Here is a 21,063-nt window from a genome sequence, read left to right as displayed (position 1 = left end):
GGATGTGGATGTTTTAGAGAGGGTGCAGAGGAGGTTCAGCAGGATGTTGCCTGGTATGGAGGGTGCTAGCTATGAAGAAAGGTCGAGTAGATTAGGATTGCTTTCGTTGGAAAGACGGAGATTGAGGGGGGACCTGATTGAGGTCTACAAAATTATGAGAGGTATGGACAAGGTGGTAGCAACAAGCTTTTTCCAAGATTGGGGGAGTCAATTACAAGGGGTCACGATTTCAAGGTGAGAGGGGGAAAGTTTAAGGGAGATGTACGTGGAAAGTTTTTTTATGCAGAGGGTGGTTGGTGCCTGGAACGCTTTGCCAGCGGAGGTGGTCGAGGCGGGCACGATAGCATCATTTAAGATGCATCTAGACAGATATATGAACGAGCGGGGAGCAGAGGGAATTAGACCTTGGAAAATAGGAGACAGGTTTAGATAAAGAATCTGGATCGGCGCAGGCTGGGAGGGCCGAAGGGCCTGTTCCTGTGCTGTAACTTTCTTTGTACCTATATTACCGGAACTCTAGCACACCCCTTTTTCCCAAAACATACAATTTTAAGTAAATTTATGAGCTAAATACCGAAAATAATTATCACAATCAGGTTATGGTGGCCACATCTGGGAAATGGGCTTCAGGTTCAACAAAGGCAGAAAATGGCCGCTTCTTTCGGGAGGTTATATCTGCAACTTGAGGCAGTTCTGAGATCAGCAGCCTCTCTCCCTCTTTCCTTAGTTACGGTTCTAGTTATACACCCTGTGGAATTGGCTTATAGTAGGTACCTGTCTATTTCCTTATCTCTCCACTTTGAAGTTACCACCTCAATAGCCACATTGTTTTCTCTAATCATATATGTAAAATACCTTCCACTAATGGGCAAATTCACATCTCATCGTTTCTCTCGACATCCGCCTCTAATCGACTCCCTGTTTTACCTTTCAATCTTAAATTTTCCCCAATTCTTAACACCACTGTTGCCCATCAGCCAGCCAACCCAAACTGCTGTCGCCCATGCCGAGACAGTGCAATCTAAAGCCAAGCTGCATAAATATTTCTGCAAGGCTATTTTCAGTTTCCCCCCACTGAAAATCAGCAGCTTTTCACTATCCATACGACAACCACTGGGATAGCACTGTGCAGGAGCATCAGGGCAAGGAAGCATAATACAATCTTAACGTCATAAAGAATACTATTCGGCCCATCAACTCTATGCCGGCTCTCTGTAGAGCAACCCATTTAGTTCCATTCACCGGGTCCACCCCTGTAGAGCAACCCATTTAGTTCCATTCACCGGGTCCACCCCTGTGGCCAAGTTTATTTCCCACAAATGTCCCTTCCACCATTCACAGAGGCAACAACTTTCAGTTTTGGCCAATTGCTACATGAGAAAGTTCTTTCCCACACACCACTGCATCTCTTGTCCAAAGCTTTAAATATGTGATGTTAGTTCTTGCACCATCAGCTAGTTTTTCTTTGTTGACCTTATCCAAACGAGTCGTTGTCTTATACACCTCTATCATATCTCCCATAAATTGCTTTGCTACAAGGAGAACAACCTCTGTTTCGACAACCTAACCTTTTAGCCAAAATCTCCCATCCCCGAAGCCATTCTGGTAAATCTCTTCTACTACGTCAAGGACCTTCACATCCTTCCTAAAATAAAGTGACCAGAATTGGACACCATGTTCTAGTGGTGGCCTACGTAGAGCTTTATACAGAGTCAGCATAGCTTCCCTGCTTTTGTACTCAATGCCTCTATTTGTGAAGCCCAAGGTCCCAAAATGCTTTGCTAACTGCGCTCTCAATACGTCCTTTGATCCTCAAAGATACAGGCACAAACTCCCAGGTCCCTCTGTCCCTGTAAACTCTTTGAATTTGTGCCCTTTGAGTCTATAATGACACTTCCTGTCCCTTGTCTAAATGCAACACCTCACAATTCTCTGCATTAAATTCCATCTGCCGCTTTTTTGCTGATTCAGCAAGACAGGGGCTGGTTTAGCACAGTGGGCTAAACAGCTGGCTTGTGATGCACAGCAAGGCTAGCAGCGCCGGTTCAATTCCCATACCGGCCTCCCTGAACAGGCGCCAGAATGTGACGACGGGGGGCTTTTCAAAGTAACTTCATTGAAGCCTACTTGTGACAGTAAGTGATTATTATTATTAGACTGTTTGTTCTGTTGCAGACAATTGCAATAATTCTCACTGTTTGCCACTCCTCCAAGTTTGGAATCATCGACAAATTTTGAAGTTTTACTCTGTATTCCAATATCCAAGTTTATGTACATTTTTTTTATTTAAACTGTCACTGACCTTCCTATTCCATTTGCCTCAATTTTGTTAACTAAAGAAAGACTGCACTGAGATTTTAATTCAGGAATTTTTGAAGGCTTTTTCGCTAATTAAGCGACTGAGCTAAGAGCACACGGAAAATAAATACCAAGGGATTGCACAAGCATGAACAATTGACTTTTAATGTAATTCGGAATGGTTCGATTCATACATTTAATTCAGAAAGTCTTTTCGTACTGGTTTTATTCAACATTCTGCTGACAAGATGTTGTGATAGTTAATACCAGAGAGAGCAATTTTGGCCTATGAAAATAGAAGTTACATTCACTGCTATCAGTCAGACAAGGCAATCACAAACAGCCTCGCCAGAAAGTGTTCGCTGCACCCTCCCTTCCCCTTCCTTGCTGTTATATAGTAAGAATTGTGCCCCCATAATGGTGAAGTTATGTAACCATGACAAATCTCGAAACACTTTCTGCTGAGTACTGCAGGACCCCGCTAGAGCAGCACAGGCAGCAACAGCATTGATTAAGCACGCCAAATGTCTGCTCTTACACATTTTCTGTGGCAGTTATCTTTCATTATATCCATGCTGCTCATGTGTGCATGGACTCAATGAGCCATGGGGTCAGCAAATAGTCCTCTCACTCAATAGTCACCCTCTGGTTTGTCATGGTGACCCAAATACATATGGCACCACAAACTACAGCAGAACAAAGTCACCATGGATGATGCCAGAATACCGGACACTGACTTGCATGAGACATTGATCACACCAACTGCATGTTGAGGGAGTGGAATCCCTTATATCTGAGCATTCTGCATTGGCACAGTTAGTTCCATCAGTGGGTAGTTGGACCTTAAAAGCCCCAAGTTCATCCCCCAGCCTATGTCAAGTCAGAATGGCAATGATACAAGTAGTCACAGTAGCCCAAGTGGAAAGCTATAGATGGACATTCGATGTGGACAGTCGGCCTTTACCAGAGATTCTGTTCTTCACCTGTTCCACCTTTTATTCTTATTATAGAGCTGTGACTGTTTGATGCTGACAGTAGCATTCCATCTTTTTCCTGTTGTAACTTCAGTGTAACTTCCACCAAACGTAGAAAATATTTGGGCCTGTGTTCAAAATGGAAAGTTGTCCACTTCCCATTATTAATTTCCCTTACTCAATAAGTACAACAAAGTCACAGCTATGGAGCAATGAAGTTACTTCTGTAAAATGGGTCAATGGTGTAATTTGGAAGTCAGTCTATCGCAGAGTTAAGGTAGGCTGCCTCAGGAATGAGCAAACTCTTTTGGAGGAAAAAAACATCGACAGGAAAAGGACTGAATTAGTAACTAAAAATGCCAACTAACCTACAATGAAGACTGAGCCCAGAACAACACAAGCTTACAGGCCAAAAACAACTGTCAGGCATTGCAAACAAAATGGAGGCTTTTCATGATCCCATACCATAATAATGTAATAATCTTTATTATCGTCACAAGTAGGCTTACATTAACACTGCAATCAAGTTACTGTGAAAATCCCCCAGTTGCCACACTCCAGCGCCTGTTCAGGTGCACAGAGGGAGAGTTCAGAATGTCCAATTCACCTAACAGCACGTTTTTCAGGACAGAGAGGAAACCGGAGCATCCGGAGGAAACCCACGCAGACACTGAGAGAACATGCAATCTCTGCACAGACAGTGACCCAAGCCGGGAATCGAACCTGGGACCCTGCCGCTGTGAAGCAACAATGCTAACCACTGTGCTACTGGATATCATGGATTAACTGTTCGATAAATTACCTGCTACAGCTTTTGTTTATGTTCAATAGCTGAGGGGAGAGAGGCAAAGAAAAACGGAAGAGTGAGGGGTGTGGGGGAGGGGGAAACAGAGCGAAAGACAGGGTAGACAGAGATATTTTCAAAAGTAGACAGATGAATAATCAGTTTCTCCTAGTTACTGTAAGCAACACCACTCAAAATCAACTAGTTATCATTTTGTGTAGCATGCACTTCCGGTGTCATACTTTATTGATGGCATCCCTAACAGACAGACAGAATTGGTCTATAAAATCATGTATCTGCATTTTATTTCAATAAATTGGAATAGGTTTTTTGTTCTAGTGTTACGCACACTGGATTTCTACCATCTTACTATCAACCTGCACAGAGTAACGTTATTTGGCAGATTGTCCCCTAACTCTACTGAACAGAATATTATTTTCTAGGCAGCTAATGGAGCATCACTGCTACCTCAGTAACAGCAAGCCCACTGTCAAAATTAAACACGATATAATAAAGTCACATTTCAACTACTCTGCAAAATTCAACATGTTTTCTTGAAAGTTTCCACACAGCCACTGTTAGACGTCAATGTAACAAGCAAAGTTATTTTAAAAAACACATGCAAGTAATCTCCATTAGACTTTCCAAATTCCATTTCTCGGTTCTGAATAACACAGCGTAAATAGGACATTAAACAATCTTATATACTTACAACAACGCACGGAGTTTAATTGTGACCACATAATAGTCCTCATCCAAAAACTGAAAGCAAAATGGATTGGTTTTTTTTTAAGTGAACTGAATTAAGGTTTGCCAGTAGTTGCCAGTAAGCACATAAGAATTCAACAGGCTAATACTCTTCCTACTACACCCAGCAGTTTCACAGCAAGAACAGCTGTCACTGAAGTTGCAGATCTCACATTGGCTGCCACAAACAACATTACGCAATACACTCTGGAAAGTACCTAAATGTAATCCTGTGACTAGTTTTGAAACCAGGGAGACCACTTCCCGCTTATGCTACAGGATTTAGCCAACTGCGTTGCTTAGAAGGGTGCAGCCTCAGAGAACTAGCCCAACCTACATCAAGATTTCTGCCAAAACACAGAACAGAATCAACCTTTCTGTGGAATATTTAAATTAAGAGTATATTTTAAAACTTGTGTTTTAAACTTTCCGTTTCCGGATATAAAAAGCTTCTGTACAAAACTGCCAGGGTATATGCATTTTAAAAATTGTTAGAAGAATAATTAACATGATATAAGCAAACCACAAGCACCCAACTCCAGACCAATGACTAGGGAGCTACTAGTCTGTGCTGTACCTGTAGTTAGTTAATCATATCTAGGTTTCAATGGGCATTACACCTGGTCTCAATAATACTATACTAGAATGAAAGACACACATATGTTCCTTTGCTAATCATGATATAGTTAATTATTTTACTTGAAATGTGCCAAGTTGAGACTAAGTGAGGCTAACAATAAGATTCTGTTGTAATGGTATCCAAGGCCACATCACCTGTCAAATGTCATCATACAGGTTCACGCATGAACATTTATTGGAAGGATTTACAGAATACTGCTAAGCATCTGTTAAGTCATGCAGAGAGGAAGAGAAAAAGGGAAGACATCAATCTATGAGCCATGATTTCAGAATCACATCCAATTCCAATATTTTCGAAGTTGTGCATCTAGCATGCAGAATGAATGTCACACTATCTGCAGCACTATCAGTTTGTTGATTATAGTTATAAAATGGTGCAGGTGCTGGACTGTTCCGACTAGGGGCTTTCCACAGTAACGTCATTGCAGTGTTAATGTAAACCTACTTGTGACAATAAATATCATTATTTATGCTGATGCACCATGAGCATCAATTAAATTAAATAATTAAATTTATATTGCTTTAACCTTTTTGAATTAAATTTTGATTAACCTGTGGCAGTGATTTTTTAAAATTCTTTTGAAATTTTCCAATTAAGGGGCAATTTAGTGTGGCAAATTCACCTACCCTATACATCGTTGGGTTTTGGAGGTGACACCACGCAGACTCGGGGAGATTGCGCAAACTCCACATGGACAGTAACCCGGGGCCAGGATCGAACCCCAGGACATCTACACCATGAGACAGCAGTGCTAACCACTGCGCCGCCTGTGGCAGTGACTTTAACAAAGAGCAGACATTTTTCCTTTGGGAAATTGAAGATACATCGATTTTCATGAGTTTCAGAACCATTGACATTATATTTATATGTAGACTATATAGAACATACAGTGCAGAAGGAGGCCATTTGGCCCATCGATTCTGCACCGACCCATTTAAGCCCTCACTTCCACCCTATCCCCGTAACTCAATAACCCCTCCTAACCTTTTTGGACACTAAGGGCCATTTATCATGGCCAATCCACCTAACCTGCACATCTGTGGACTGTGGAAGGAAATCCGGACAAAACCCACAGACAGTGACCCAGCAGGGAATATAAAATATTTATATATATTTTTATATATATTGTTTGCAGCTTGGTGCACGAGAACATTTCCATCTCCAATTCACACACCATCTCAATTAGGAAATATACCCCATTACCCTTCATTGTTCCTGCGCTGTTACTGGATCAAAGTCATGGAATTCTATGTGACGACAATGCACTGCCACCTTCGAGGACAATTAGGAATGGGGCAATTAATGCTGACCTTGCTACCATCTCTCAATGCCCAAGATGAATTTTTAAAAAGGTAACTGGAGACACTAAATAAAATGTTTGATGTTCATTATTATCCTGTTACAGCAAATGCACTTGTTTTCTGAATTTCTGAAACAGAGCTAGCTTACTGAAGCAACACATCATGTGATTAAAAGCAAACAAAATATATTGTTTTATTCTTCACCCACTCCCACATTGACCTCTCTGCCCTCATTCTACTATTCTTTCCCAATGAAGCTCAACACAAGCTCAAAGAGCAGCAACTCATCTTTCGATCAAGCTTTTTGAATCTAACACCAAGTTCAACAATTCCACATCATAACCTATGCCCCCAACCTTTTGGATACCAGTTAAGTGATGATTCTGCTTTTTCGATTTGCAGCTCGTCTAATTCCATTTTTGTTCCTTGCTTGTCCCATTACTATGTCTTTTTGCCTTGCACCATCATCTGTTTTGCAATTTAATTTCTCCTGTCCTAACCTTATCACAGACTTCCCTTCCATTGTTTTCACATTTCTTGCTTAAACTCTTACATCTTTCTTTTTTTTTTAAATTTAGAGTACCCAATTATTTTTTCCAATTAAGGGGCAATTTAGCGTAGCCAATCCACCTATCCTACACATCTTTGGGTTGTGGGGGTGAAACCCACGCAGACACGGGGAGAATGTGCAAACTCCTCACGGACAGTGACCCAGGGCCGGGATTCGAACCCGGGTCCTCAGCGCCGTAGGCAGCAATGCTAACCACTGTGCCACCGTGCTGCCCCAACTCTTACATCTTTCTGACCTAAAGTATTAACTGCTTCTCTCTCCATAGATGAGTAATTATCATTTTCAGTTTTTAATGAAAGTGGAAGGGGTTATCTCACTTGGTTGGGCACCCAAGAGATCCTAGTGACTACCAACAGGTACATGTGACAGCATGTGAGCAAAGTATGGCACCCATTCTCTGAAGAGCATACGGGAAGATAGTTGAAAAAAGAGTTTTCAAAAATGAAAACATACCCAAAAAACACCCATACTCAAACTGGTATGGGTCAGTGACAACATAATACTGCACATCTCTTTACAATAAAGATGGGTCCAGATATTCCAGTCTCTGGGATGGTTGAAACCCATAGATACCCCAAAGATGTGGTGGGGGAGACCCCCTTGGAAGTAGCAACACTAGGACTCGGTGGGAATTATCCAAGAAGTTTCAATTTCCCATGAGCAATTTCCCCTGCATCCAGAAACCTCTGAAAAGAGTCTCCTAACACGGAACTCGTCAGAGACTTTGGATAGGTAAACTATCCATTTACCTGGATCGCTACCCAGGAAATATAAAACTGAAAGAACAAACTGTAACTTCCTGGGTAATGATACAACCGACCCTGCCACTCCCCATTAACATCAGCCCCCCCCCCCCCCCCCCCCCCCCCACTCCCCTCCAATCTACGGGCCATACAGTGGATCGCACTGTTGTTTCACAGCGCCAGGGTCCTAGGTTTGATTCCCGGCGTGGGTCACTGTCTGTGTGCTGTCTGCACGTTCTCCCCGCCCCCGTCTGCATGGTTTTCCTCCGGATGCTCCAGTTTCCTCCAACAAGTCCTGAAAGACGTGCTGATAGGTAATTTGGACATTCTGAATTCTCCCTCTGTGTACCCAAACAGGTGCCAGAATGTGGCGACTAGGTAATTTTCACAGTAACTTAATTGCAGTGTTAATGTAAGCCTACTTGTGACAATAATAAAGATTATTATAACCACTCTCATTCACTAACACAGTAAAAAGCTATTTAAGTATCAAAAAGCTTCAATTGTGTTAATGAATGAAGTCTTAATAAAGAACTGCACCTCATGATAAAAAGGGTTTGGCTTAGCTTCCCCCGATGATCCTGCCCAATGAAGGAGAAGTCCAAGAGCAGGTATGCTCCACATTTCTGAAGAGTTCAGTTCAGATATCCGGCAAAGCTCCTGCCCGGTGTAAAAAATAAGAGCAGAATGGCAGTGACTGCCACTCCTTGGAAGATTCAGTCTGTGGTCTCCGCTTCTGGATTGACGGGTTTCCTTCTGCCCAAACTGCTTCATTATAGTTACGAGACAGTTAAACCTCAGTTGGTGTTAGTTGCTGCCAAAAGGCTTCCCTAACCTTCAAAATATCATGTTTCATTTCTCAATTTGCAATTACCACCTGATGTTGAAAATAACCAAAATGATTACAGCATCATCAGTGGTAACTCACGAGCATGCAGGCAAGAGAAACTCGACATTCAAATTGGTCATAGCTTTCTGTTTTGCACAAAGTATAGCATTTGCATAAATTAACCTTTGTGATCTGTTGTGGTTACAGTTGTCAAAACGATCTTCTGTTTTGTATGGAGAGTATACATTGTCTGAATACTGCCCTATTGTTTTAGCTCAAGGCAGGTTTCTACCAGTAAACTACGGAGTGTTGTAGGGTACAGGGTAACCTCAATACACTTTCCATCTTGTAAATCATAGGAGGATAACTTGTTTGGAAATAATTACAGAGATGCCCAAGACAATGACGTGGAGATGCCGGCGTTGGACTGGGGTGAGCACAGTAAGAAGTCCAGGTTAAAGTCCGACAGGTTTGTTTCAAACACAAGCTTTTGGAGCACTGCTCCTTCCTCAGGTGAATGGAGAGGTATGTTCCAGAAACATTTATATAGACAAAGTCAGAGATGCCAGACAATGCTTGGAATGCGAGCATTTGCAGGTAATTAAATCATTACAGATCCAGAGATAGGGGGAAATCCCAGGTTAAAGAGGTGTGAATTGTCTCAAGCCAGTACAGTTGGTAGGATTTTGCAAGTCCAGGCCAGATGGTGGGGGGTGAATGTCATGCGACATGAATCCAAGTTCCCGTTGAGGCCGCCCTCATGCGTGCGGAACTTAGCTATAAGTTTTTGCTCGGCAATTCTGCGTTGTCGCGTGTCCTGAAGACCGCCTTGGAGAACGCTTACCCGGAGATCAGAGGCTGAATGCCCTTGACTGCTGAAAACCAGCAGACAAAGGAAGGCTACTACAAAGAAGTATACCGACAACTCAACAACCAGGAACATTACAGACAGTTACCCGCAGATCCAACCAAGAAACACATCCGCCAACTCAACAGACTGATCACGACCTTGGATCCAGACCTTCAGAGCACCCTACGTGTTCTCATCCCACATAATCCCTGCATTGGAGATCTCTACTGCCTACCGAAAATACACAAGGCCAACACACCAGGCTGTCCTATCGTTTCAGGCAATGAGGCCCTGTGTGAGAACCTCTGGCCACATCGTGGGCATCTTGAAACCCATCGTACAAGGTACACCCAGCCTCTGTCTTGACACGACGGACTTCCTACAGAAACTCAGCACCCATGGACCAGTTGAACCAGGAACATTCCTCGTCACAATGGATGTCTCGGCACTCTACACCAGCATCCCCCATGACAACGGCATTGCTGCAACAGCCTCAGTCCTCTACACCGACAACTGCCAATCTCCAGACGCAATTCTGCAACTCATTGCTTCATTCTAGATCACAACGTCTTCACCTTTGACAACAAATTCTTCATCCAGACGCACGGAACAGCCATGGGGACCAAATTTGCACCTCAATATGCCAACATCTTCTTGCACAAGTTTGAACAAGACTTCCTGACCGCACAGGACCTTCATCCGACGTTATACATCAGATACATCGATTACATTTTTTTCCTTTGGACCAACAGCGAAGAATCACTGAAACGATGACATCAATAAGTTCCATCCCACCATCAGACTCACCATGGACTGCTCTCCAAAATCAGTTGCATTCTTGGACACACTCATCTCCATCAAGGACGGTCACCTCAGCACTTCGCTTTACCGCAAGCCCACAGATAACCTCACAATGCTCCACTTCTCCAGCTTCCACCCTAAACACATTAAAGAAGCCATCCCCTATGGACAAGCCCTCCGTATACACAAGATCTGCTCAGACGAGGAGGAGCGTAACAGACACCTACAGATACTGGAAAATGCCCTCATACGAACGGGATATGGCACTCGACTCATCGATCGACAGTTCCAACACGCCACAGCAAAAAACCGCACTGACCTCCTCAGAAGACAAACACGGGACACAACTGACAGAGTACCCTTCGTCGTCCAGTACTTTCCTGGGGCGGAGAAACTACGACATCTTCTTCGCAGCCTTCAACACATCATCAATGAAGATGAACATCTTACCAAGGTCATCCCCACACCCCCACTACTTGTCTTCAAACACCGCGCAACATCAAACAAACCATTGTTTGCAGCAAATTACCCAGCCTTCAGAACAGTGACCACGACACCACACAACCCTGCCAGGGCAATCTCTGCAAGACATGCCAGATCATCGACATGGATACCACTATTACACGTGGAAACACCACTCACCAGGTACGCGGCACATACTTGTGCGACTCGACCAATGTAGTCTACCTCATACGCTGCAGGAAAGGATGTCCTGAAGCGTGGTACATTGGCGAGACCATGCAGACACTGCGACAACGTATGAAGGGGCATCGTGCGACAATCACCAGGCAGGAATGTTCCCTTCCAGTCGGGGAACACTTCAGCAGACAGGGGCATTAAGCCTCTGATCTCCAGGGTAAGCGTTCTCCAAGACGGTCTTCAGGACACGCGACAACGCAGAATTGCCGAGCAAAAACTTATAGCTAAGTTCCGCACGCATGAGGGTGGCCTCAACCGGGAGCTTGGATTCATGTCGCATTACATCTACCCCCACCATCTGGCCTGGACTTGCAAAATCCCAGCAAGTGTCCTCCCTTGAGACAATTCACACCTCTTTAACCTGGGATTACCCCCTATCTCTGGATCTGTAATGATTTGATTACCCGCAAATGCTCGCATTCCAAGCATTGTCTGGCATCTCTGACTTTGTCTTTATAAATGTTTCTGGAACATACCTCTCCATTCACCTGAGGAAGGAGCAGTGCTCCGAAAGCTCATGTTTGAAACAAACCTGTTGGACTTTAACCTGGTGTTGTAAGACTTCTTACAAGACAATGACGGGTGATTCCTCAGTGTTAAAGACCAGTGTTCCAGTACAATGGCCATTTCAAAATCTAAACTAGTAATTATGGACTAGGCCAGAGGTTTCAGGGCGATGCATAATCAGAGACTGTGCAGTAGCTTTTATAATCTTAGAAAGTATTCATGTAAGGCCAATATAAAGTGATCACTAGTGGGACATGGAGTATCATCTTTGCTAAGGTTTTGTTGTATACAAATAAATTATAAAGTAAGACAGGTTGAAAGGACAGGACACCACACCTAGTTAGATGCAGAAGATTGTGGGAGAAATATCAGAAGGATCAGTGGTCTCAGAGTTGACAAAGTTACAGACCAAAATGGCACAGGCAAGCTCGATGTTGGTCAGAATAATAGCGATGTTTTATAGTGAGTTAAAAAGTTCAACATTCTCTTTTAAACAACTGGATAGAAAAGATATGGATGGCACAGGAGGCCGCCATTTGGTTAATTCTGTCTGTGCCAGCAGAAAAACCAGATCCCGCTTTCCAGCTCTTAGTAAGTGGCCTTGTAAGTCTGCTCTCCAACGGCACATTTCTTTGAATGTGGTTTGGATTTCTGTGTCTACCATGCTTTCAGGTAGCGAGTTCCAGGTCTCACCACCCTCTTGAGCAAAAAATATTCTTAACTCACTTTTAAAGCTTCTGCCAATTATTTTAAATCAATGTTCCTTGGTTATTGACCACTTTGCTAAGGGAAACGGCCCCTTCCAATCCAATACAATAAAAGCAAAATAGTGTGGATGCTGGAGATTTGAAACAAAAACAAAAAATGCTGGTAAAACCTAACAGGTCTGGGAGCATCTGTTAACTCTGCTTCTTTCTCCACAAATGCTCCCAGACCTGCTGAGCCCTTCCTATTCCATCTATCTAGGTCCCACAACATAATTTTATACCTCAGCCTCTTCTGTTCCAAAGTAAACAATCACACCTATTCAGTCCTTCTTCATAGATACCAGGAGTGGAGAATTTTGGCTGTGTAAAACTCCCCTGTACCCACTTCGAGTGTGATCACATCCTTTCTGTAATGCTCTGACCAGAAATGTCATATTCTAGAGATGACATAAATAGTATTTTGTATAGTTCCAGCACAACCTCTCCTCTATTATATTCTATGCTTAAAGTAATAAAGGCAAGTACCCAATGCGCCTTTTTGACTGCCGCAGCTATCTGTTCAGCCACCTTCAGGGATCTGTGCACATGCACCCCAACCCTTAGCTTCTGTAAAATTCTCAATATCCTTCTTGGGCAGCCCCTCGGAGTTTAGGATGACGTGCTTCCATGCTACATTGAGTTCTCAGGCGACCTACAGTCTCTGTTACAGGTGGGGCAGACAGTAGATGGCAGAGTGGGCGGGTGGGTGGAGTGCCCACGCGCTCCTTTTGTCGTCTATGCTGGACTTCAACTTCCTCTCGCCGATGAAACTAGGTGTTCAGCTCCTTACAGAACGCTTTTGCTCTACTTTGGACGGTCATGAGCCACGGACTCGCAGGTGTCAGTGGGGATGTTGCACTTTTTCATGGATGTTTTGAGGGTGTCCTTGAAGCTTGCCCTCTGGCCTCCTGGGGCTCTTTTGCCATGTTGAAGCTCTGACTAGTGTGTTTGTGTTTGTTTTCAGAGCTTCACGTAAGGCATGCAGATGTGATCAATGCTTCGATGCTGGGGATGTTGGCTTCAGCAAGAATGCTATTTCTGGTGCATCTATGCTGCCAATGGACTTGCAGGATCTTGTGGAGGCAGCGTTGGTGGTACTTCTCCAGGGTTTTGAGGTGCCTGCTGTACATAATCCATGTCTAAGTCACATAAGAGGGTTGGTATTACTACTGCTCTGTAGACCATGAGCTTGGACATACATTCAATAATCCCTTGCGTTGTTTGCCTTCCCCAAATGCATTTCCTCAATTCTAGAGATTGAATTTCATTTGCAACTTTTCTTCTCACCTGACTATTATATTAATACCTTCTTGCAGTCTACACATTTCTTGGTTTTTTAAAAATTCATCGAGGGGACACTGGTGTCGCTGGATAAGCCAGCATTTATTGCCCTTCCCTAATTGATAGTGAGATGCTAGTGGTGGTGAGCTGCCTGCTTGACAGCTGCAGTCCTTATGGTATAGGTACACCCACAGTGCTTTTAGGGAGGCAGTTCTCGGATTTTGGCCCATCTACAGGGAAGGAATGCCGATGTATTTCCAAGTCAGGATGGTGAGCGACGTCCAGGTGGTGGTGTTCCTGTTTATCTGTTACCACTTGCCCTTCTAGATGACAGCAGTCATGGATTTTGAAGGTGCTGTCTAAGGAGCATTTGTGAGTTCCTGCAGTGAATCTTGTAGATGTTACACACTGCTGCCACTGTTCATCAATGGTGGAGGAAGTATATTGGCATGGATAGAGGATTAGCTAACTAATAGAATTTGTAACTAGTGGATATATCCACTAGTTAATGGCTTAGACAAAGGAAGTGAGTGTTTGTGGATGACACAAAAATAAGTGGGAAGGAGAGGATGGCACAAAGGGCGGGATTCTCCGGCCGCGCCTGCCCGGAGACTGGAAATTCACGCCCGATGTCAATGGACCTTTACATGGTCCGTGTTCTGCCCGTAGTGATCTTGCGGCGGGCAGGGTGGAAGAATCCAGCCCAAAGTGTCTCCAGCGGGATACAGACAGGTTAAATGAGTGGGCAAAAACTTGGAGATGGAATATAATGCAGGAAATGTGTAGTTATGCACTTTGGTATGAATAATAAAGGAGTTGATTATTATCTAAATGGAGAAAGGTTGGGGGTCCTCATACATATAATAATATGTTGGCCTGGCCTTTATTTCAAGGAGAATGGTGTATAAAAAAAGGGAAGACTTGCTAAAACTGTACAAGGCATTAGTTAAATCACACTTGAAATACTGAATAGTTTTGGTCCCCAGATCGAAGGAGAGATGTACTGGCGTTGGAGGCAGTACACAGAAGGTTCAATAGGTTGATCCCAGGTACGAGGGGATTTTCTTATGAGGAGAGGTAAAGTAGGTTTGGCATCTACTCATTGGAGTTCAGAAGAATGAGAGGTTACCTTATTGAGACCTATAGGAGGCTCTCAGGAGACTTGATAGAGTAGATGCTGAGAGTAGTTTCCCTTGTGAGAGTGTCTCGGACCAGACGGCATAATCTCAAGAGTAAGCAGCCGCCCATTTTAGACAGAGGTGAGGAGTTTCTTCTATCAGAGGGTACTGGATCTGTGGAATCTGCTGAGGGCTGCAGAAAGGGTCATTATGCTCAAGGCTGAGATAGACAGACTTTTATTCAGGAAGTGAATCAAGAGTTATGGGGATCACAGAGTCATAGATGTTTACAGCATGGAAACAGGCCCTTCGGCCCAGCTTGTCCATGCCACCCAGTTCTATCACTATGCTAGTCCCACTTGCCTGCATTTGGCTCGTATCCTTCTATACCCACCCTGCCCACGTAACTGTCTAACTGTTTTTTAAACTAAAAACTTGGACCCACCACTACCACTGCCTCTGGCAGCACATTCCAGATGTTCACCATCCTCGGTGTGAAGAAATTTCCCCTCTGGTCTCTTTTGTATCTCTCACCTTAAATCCAAGCCCTCTAGTTCGAGACTCCTCTACCTTTGGGAAAATATGTTAACTATCTACCTTATCTATGCTCCTCATTATTTTATAGATCTCAATAAGATCATCCCTAAGCCTCCTACCATCCAGGGAAAAAAGTCCCAGCCTCTCCTTATAAATCAGACCATCAAGCCCTGGTAGCAACCTCGTAAATCTCTTCTGCACTCTTTCTAGTTTAAAAATATCCATCCTATAATAGGGTGACCAGAACTGAACACAGTATTCCATGTGTGGTCTTACTGTCTTGTACAACTTCAACAATACATCCCAACTCCTGTATTCAATATTCTGACCAATGAAACCTAGCATGCTGAATACCTTCTTCAGACCCTCTCCACCTGCAACTCCACCTTCAAGGAGCTATGAACCTGTACCCCTAGATCACTTTGTTCTGTAACTCTCCCCAACTCCCTACCATTAACTGAGTAGATCCTGCCCTGATTTGATCTACCAAAATGCATCACCTCACATTTATCCAAATTAAACTCCATCTGTCATTCATCGACCCACTGGCCCAATTGGTCAAGATCCTGTTGCAATCTTATACAACCTTCTTCACTATCTTGGTGTCATCTGCAAACTTACTAACCATGCCTCCTACATTCTCATCTAAATCATTAATATACATCACAAATAACATTGGACCTAGCACCGATCCCTGAGGCACACGGCTGGTCACAGGCTTTGATTGCCAAGCCAATTTTGTATCCAATTGGCTACCTCACCCTGGATTCCGTGAAATTTAACCTTTTGCAACAACCTACAATGCTGTACCTTGTCAAAGGCATTGATAAAATCCATGTAGGCAACGTCGACTGCACTGCCCTAATCTACGTTCTTGGCTACCCCTTCAAACAAAACTCAAATCAAATTCGTGAGACATGACTTTCCCCTTACAAAGCCATGCTGACTTTCTCGAATTAGCCCTTGCCTGTCTAAATGCCTGTAGATCCTGTCCCTCAGAATACCTTCTAACCATTTACCCACTACAGAAGTAAGAATAACCAGTCTGTAGTTCCCAGGCTTATCCCTACATCCTTTCTTAAACAAGGGCACAACATTTGCTACCCTCTTCAGGTACCTCTCCGGTGGCTGTCGATCATTCAAATATCTCAGCTGTGTGTGTGGGGAGGGGGGGATTTATCTACCTTGATACGCTTTAATACCTCCAGCATCTCCTTCTCTGGAATATGTACACTCGTCAAGACATCGATTTTTATTACCACTATTTCCCTAAAATTCATGCCTTTCTCAACAGTAAATACTGACGAGAAATATTCATTTAGAACCTCTCCCATCCCTTGTGGATCTGCAAATAGATGTCCTTGTTTATCCTTAAGAGGTCCTACCCTCTCGCTAGTCACCCTTTTACGCCTTTTATAAGGCAGGAAAATGGGGTTGAGGATTATAAGACTCGATGGGCCGAATAGCTTGCTTCTGCTCCTATGTCTGTTCGTCTTATGGAAAGATTTCACCCGTTTCCAATTGACCCCAGTTTTGCTCGGACTCCTTGATACCAAGGGCAATCACTCTCACCTCTCCCCTGAAATTCAGCTCTTATACCCATGTTTGAAACAAGGCTGCAATGAGGTCACAAGCTGAGTGACCCTGATGAAACCCAAACTGAGCGTCAGTGAGCAAGTTATTGCTATGAAAGTGCCGATAACACTGTTCATGACTCCTTCCATCGCTTGACTAATATCCGAGAGCAGACTGATGGGGAGCTAATTGACTGGGTTGGATTTGTCCTGCTTTGTGGTAAAGAACATACCTGGCCAATTTTCCCCATTGCCGGTTGATGCCAGTGCAGTAGCTGTACTGGAACAGCTTGGCTAGGGGCACATCACATTCTGGAGTACAAGTCTTCAGTACTACTGTTGAAATATTGGCATGGCCCATAGCCTTTGTAGTGCTTTCAGCCATTCCTTGCTATCACATGGAATGAATGGAATTGGCTGAAGACTAGATCTGTGATGCTGGGTACCTCTTGAGAAGGCCGAGATGGATCATCCACTCGGCACTTCTGGCTGAAGATTATTGCCAATGCTTCAGCCTCGTCTTTTGCGCTGATGTGCTGGGCTCCTCCATCATTGAGGATAGGGATATTTAAGAAGCTTCCTCCTCCAGTGAATTGTTTAATTTTCCACCACCATTCACAACTGGATGGGTCAGTACTGCAGAGTTTAGGTGTGATCCGTTGGCTGTGGAATCACTTAGCTCTGTCCATCACTTGCTGCTTATGCTGTTTGGCATATAAGTGATTCGGCGCTGTAGTTTCACCATTTTGAGGTAAGCTTGGTCCTGTCCTGGCTTGCCGTCCTGCACTCTTGATTGAACCAGTGTTGATCCCCTGGCTTGCCGGTAATAGTGGAGTGGAGGATATGCCGGGCTATGAAGTTCGAGATTGTGGTGGAGTACAATTCTGCTGCTGCTGTTGGCCTATAGCACCTTATGGATACCCAGTGTTGAACTGCTTGATCCATTTTAAATCTATCACATTTAGCATCATTAAACTCCTTAAACTTGCTCATAGTCTAACGTATTAATACATAACAGCAAACGGGATTATTATTTAAACGATAAAATATTAAAGCATGCCGCTGTTCAGAGAGACTTGGGTGTGCTAGTGCATGAGTCACAGAAGGTTGGTTTACAAGTGCAACAGGTGATTAAGAAGGCAAATGGAATTTTGTCCTTCATTGCTAGAGGGATGGAGTTTAAGACTAGGGAGGTTATGTTGCAATTGTATAAGGTGTTAGTGCGGCCACACCTGGAATATTGTGTTCAGTTTTGGTCTCCTTACTTGAGAAAGGACGTACTGGCGCTGGAGGGTGTGCAGAGGAGATTCACTAGGTTAATCCCAGAGCTGAAGGGGTTGGATTATGAGGAGAGGTTGAGTAGACTGGGACTGTACTCGTTGGAATTTAGAAGGATGAGGGGGGATCTTATAGAAACATTTAAAATTATGAAGGGAATAGATAGGATAGATGCGGGCAGGTTGTTTCCACTGGCGGGTGACAGCAGAACTAGGGGGCATAGCCTCAAAATAAGGGGAAGTAGATTTAGAACTGAGTTTAGGAGGAACTTCTTCACCCAAAGGGTTGTGAATCTATGGAATTCCTTGCCCAGTGAAGCAGTTGAGGCTCCTTCATTACATGTTTTTAAGGTAAAGATAGATAGTTTTTTGAAGAATAAAGGGATTAAGGGTTATGGTGTTCGGGCCGGAAAGTGGAGCTGAGTCCACAAAAGATCAGCCATGATCTAATTGAATGGCGGAGCAGGCTCGAGGGGCCAGATGGCCTACTCCTGCTCCTAGTTCTTATGTTCTTATGTTCTTATAACACAGAAGCAAAAGACCTTGTATGGCGCCCTGCAGAACCCCAGCACTAAATGTTTACAGGTCACAAAAACACTTAGCTTCCTGCCACTGATCCAATTTTGTCTCCAACTTGCTATGTCTCCTTGAATTCCATGGGCTTTCACTTTTCTGACCAGTCTGTCATGTGGGCCCTAGAGGATGAGTGCCACTGGACAGTGCCATTTGGCCAATTTATTCATGAATTTTCAGATGTTATAAATTACGGAGGCTTCAAGTGTGTATATAAGTAGGCTTACATTAACACTGCAATGAAGTTACTGTGAAAAGCCCCTAGTCGCCACACTCGGGCGCAGGTTCGGGTACACAGAGGGAGAATTCAGAATGTCCAATTCACCTGTCTTTCGGGACTCGTGGGAGGAAACCGGAGCACCCAGAGGGAACCCACACAGACATGGGGATAATGTGCAGACTCCAGACTGACAGTGACCCAAGCTGGGAATCGAACCCAGGTCCCTGGTGCTGTGAAGCAACAGTACTAACCACTGTGCTACCGTGCTGCCCCTTTAGGTAGTGTGCCGACCAGAATTGTACGCAACATTCCAAATGTGGCCTAACTAAGGTTCGGTACAACTGCAGTATGACTTAACAATTTTTATACTCAATGCCCCGACCGATGAAGGTAGGCATGCCTTATGCCGCCTTTTTTTTTTAAAATAAACATTTTATTGAGGTATTTTTGGTATTGTAACAACAACAAAATAAACAATGTACATGAAACTATAAACATAGTGCAAAAGCAGTCTCCCTTCCGCACAGGTCCTACCTTTATTAACCCCCTACTGTCAGCTAAACTAACCTCCCCCCCACCTTCTGCTGACGATTAGTTTTCCGCGAAGAAGTTGACGAATGGTTGCCACCTCCGGGCGAACCCTAACAGTGAGCCTCTCAAGGCGAACTTGATTTTCTCCAAACAGAAAAAGCTAGCCATGTCCAATAGCCAGGTCTCTGACTTTGGGGGCTTTGAGTACCTCCAAGCTAATAATATCCGTCTCCGGGCTACCAGGGAAGCAAAGACTAGAACATCTGCCTCTTTCTCCTCTTTGATTCCCGGGTCTTCCGACACCCCGAAAACCGCCACCTTTGGACTCAGTGCCACCCTTGTTTTTAAACACCATGGACATGACATCTGCAAACCCCTGCCAAAATCCCCTAAGCTTCGGGCATGTCCAGAACATGTGGACATGGTTCGCTGGTCCTCCTGCATTTTGCGCACCTGTCACCCACCCCAAAGAATCTGCTCATCCGGGCCACTCTCATGTGAGCCCGATGAACAACCTTGAATTGTATCTGGCTGAGCCTGGCACATGTTGCAGATGTGTTGACTCTACTCAACGCATCCACCCATAGACCATCCTCGATCTCTCCTCCCAGCTCCTCCTCCCACTTGCGCTTCAGCTCCTCGGTCTGAGTCTCCTCTGACCCCATAAGTTCCTTGTAAATGTCTGAGACGCTCCCGTCTCCTACCTACCCTCTAGAAACTACCCTGTCCTGAATCCCCCTTAGCGGTAGGAGCGGGAAGGTTGACACCTGTTTACATAGGAAGTCCCGCACCTGCAGATACCTGAATTTGTTTCCCCTCGTCAACCCAAACTTCTCCTCCAGCTCTCTCATACTCGGAAAGCTCCCCTCTATAAACATATCCCCATCCTCTCAATCCCTGCTCTCCGCCATATCCGGAACCCCCCATTCATACTTCCCAGGGCAAACCGGTGATATTACAGATTGGGGATCAGACCGATGCTCCCTCTGCTCCTACATGTCTCCTCCATTGCCCCCAGACTCTCAGGGCCGCCACCACCACTGGACTGGTGGAGTACGGCAAAGATGCAGTTACCAATGCCCCCAGACTGGTGCCCTTGTATGAAGCCGCCTCCATACGCTCCCATGCCGACCTCTCCCCCTCCCTCCCACCACCCACTTCCTGATCATGGCTATATTCGCCGCCCAGTAATAGTTACTAAAATTTGGCAGCGCCAGCCCGCCCTCTCCCCGACTCCACTCAAGCAATACCTTCCTTACTCGCGGGGTCTTGCCCGCCCAAACGAAGCCAGTGATCATTTTGTTGACCCATTTAAAAAAGGACCGCGGAATAAAGATGGGGGGACACTGAAATACAAACAAGAATCTTGGGAGGACCGTCACCTTCACCGTGTGCACCCTCCCAGCCCAATCCGAAAATCGTCCTTCATTTGGTCTACTAGTCGGGCCAGATACATACAGAA

General features: G+C 44.4%; 1 protein-coding gene across 10 annotated transcripts in view; it reads right to left on the bottom strand.

Moving 5' to 3' along the window:
• hivep1 (HIVEP zinc finger 1) overlaps window positions 1-21,063 on the bottom strand; it is a 294,854-nt gene that overhangs the window by 240,204 nt on the left and 33,587 nt on the right. For 3 of the 10 annotated variants that reach the window (XM_038797104.1, XM_038797110.1, XM_038797109.1), the window contains exon 1: window positions 4,769-4,941. The exons of 6 other annotated variants lie outside the window; for them this stretch is intronic. In XM_038797104.1, the coding sequence (XP_038653032.1) occupies window positions 4,769-4,811 (43 nt within the window). In that variant the 5' untranslated portion in view covers window positions 4,812-4,941. Of the gene's footprint in view, window positions 1-4,768; window positions 4,943-21,063 lie in introns of those variants that run through there. One more of the 10 variants, XM_038797113.1, reaches the window with a different exon arrangement.

Source organism: Scyliorhinus canicula, chromosome 5 (genome assembly GCF_902713615.1).
Source record: "Scyliorhinus canicula chromosome 5, sScyCan1.1, whole genome shotgun sequence".
Lineage (NCBI taxonomy): Eukaryota > Metazoa > Chordata > Chondrichthyes > Carcharhiniformes > Scyliorhinidae > Scyliorhinus > Scyliorhinus canicula.
The sequence above is the reverse complement of the archived record's forward strand: the minus strand, read 5'-3'. Positions and strand labels throughout refer to the sequence as shown.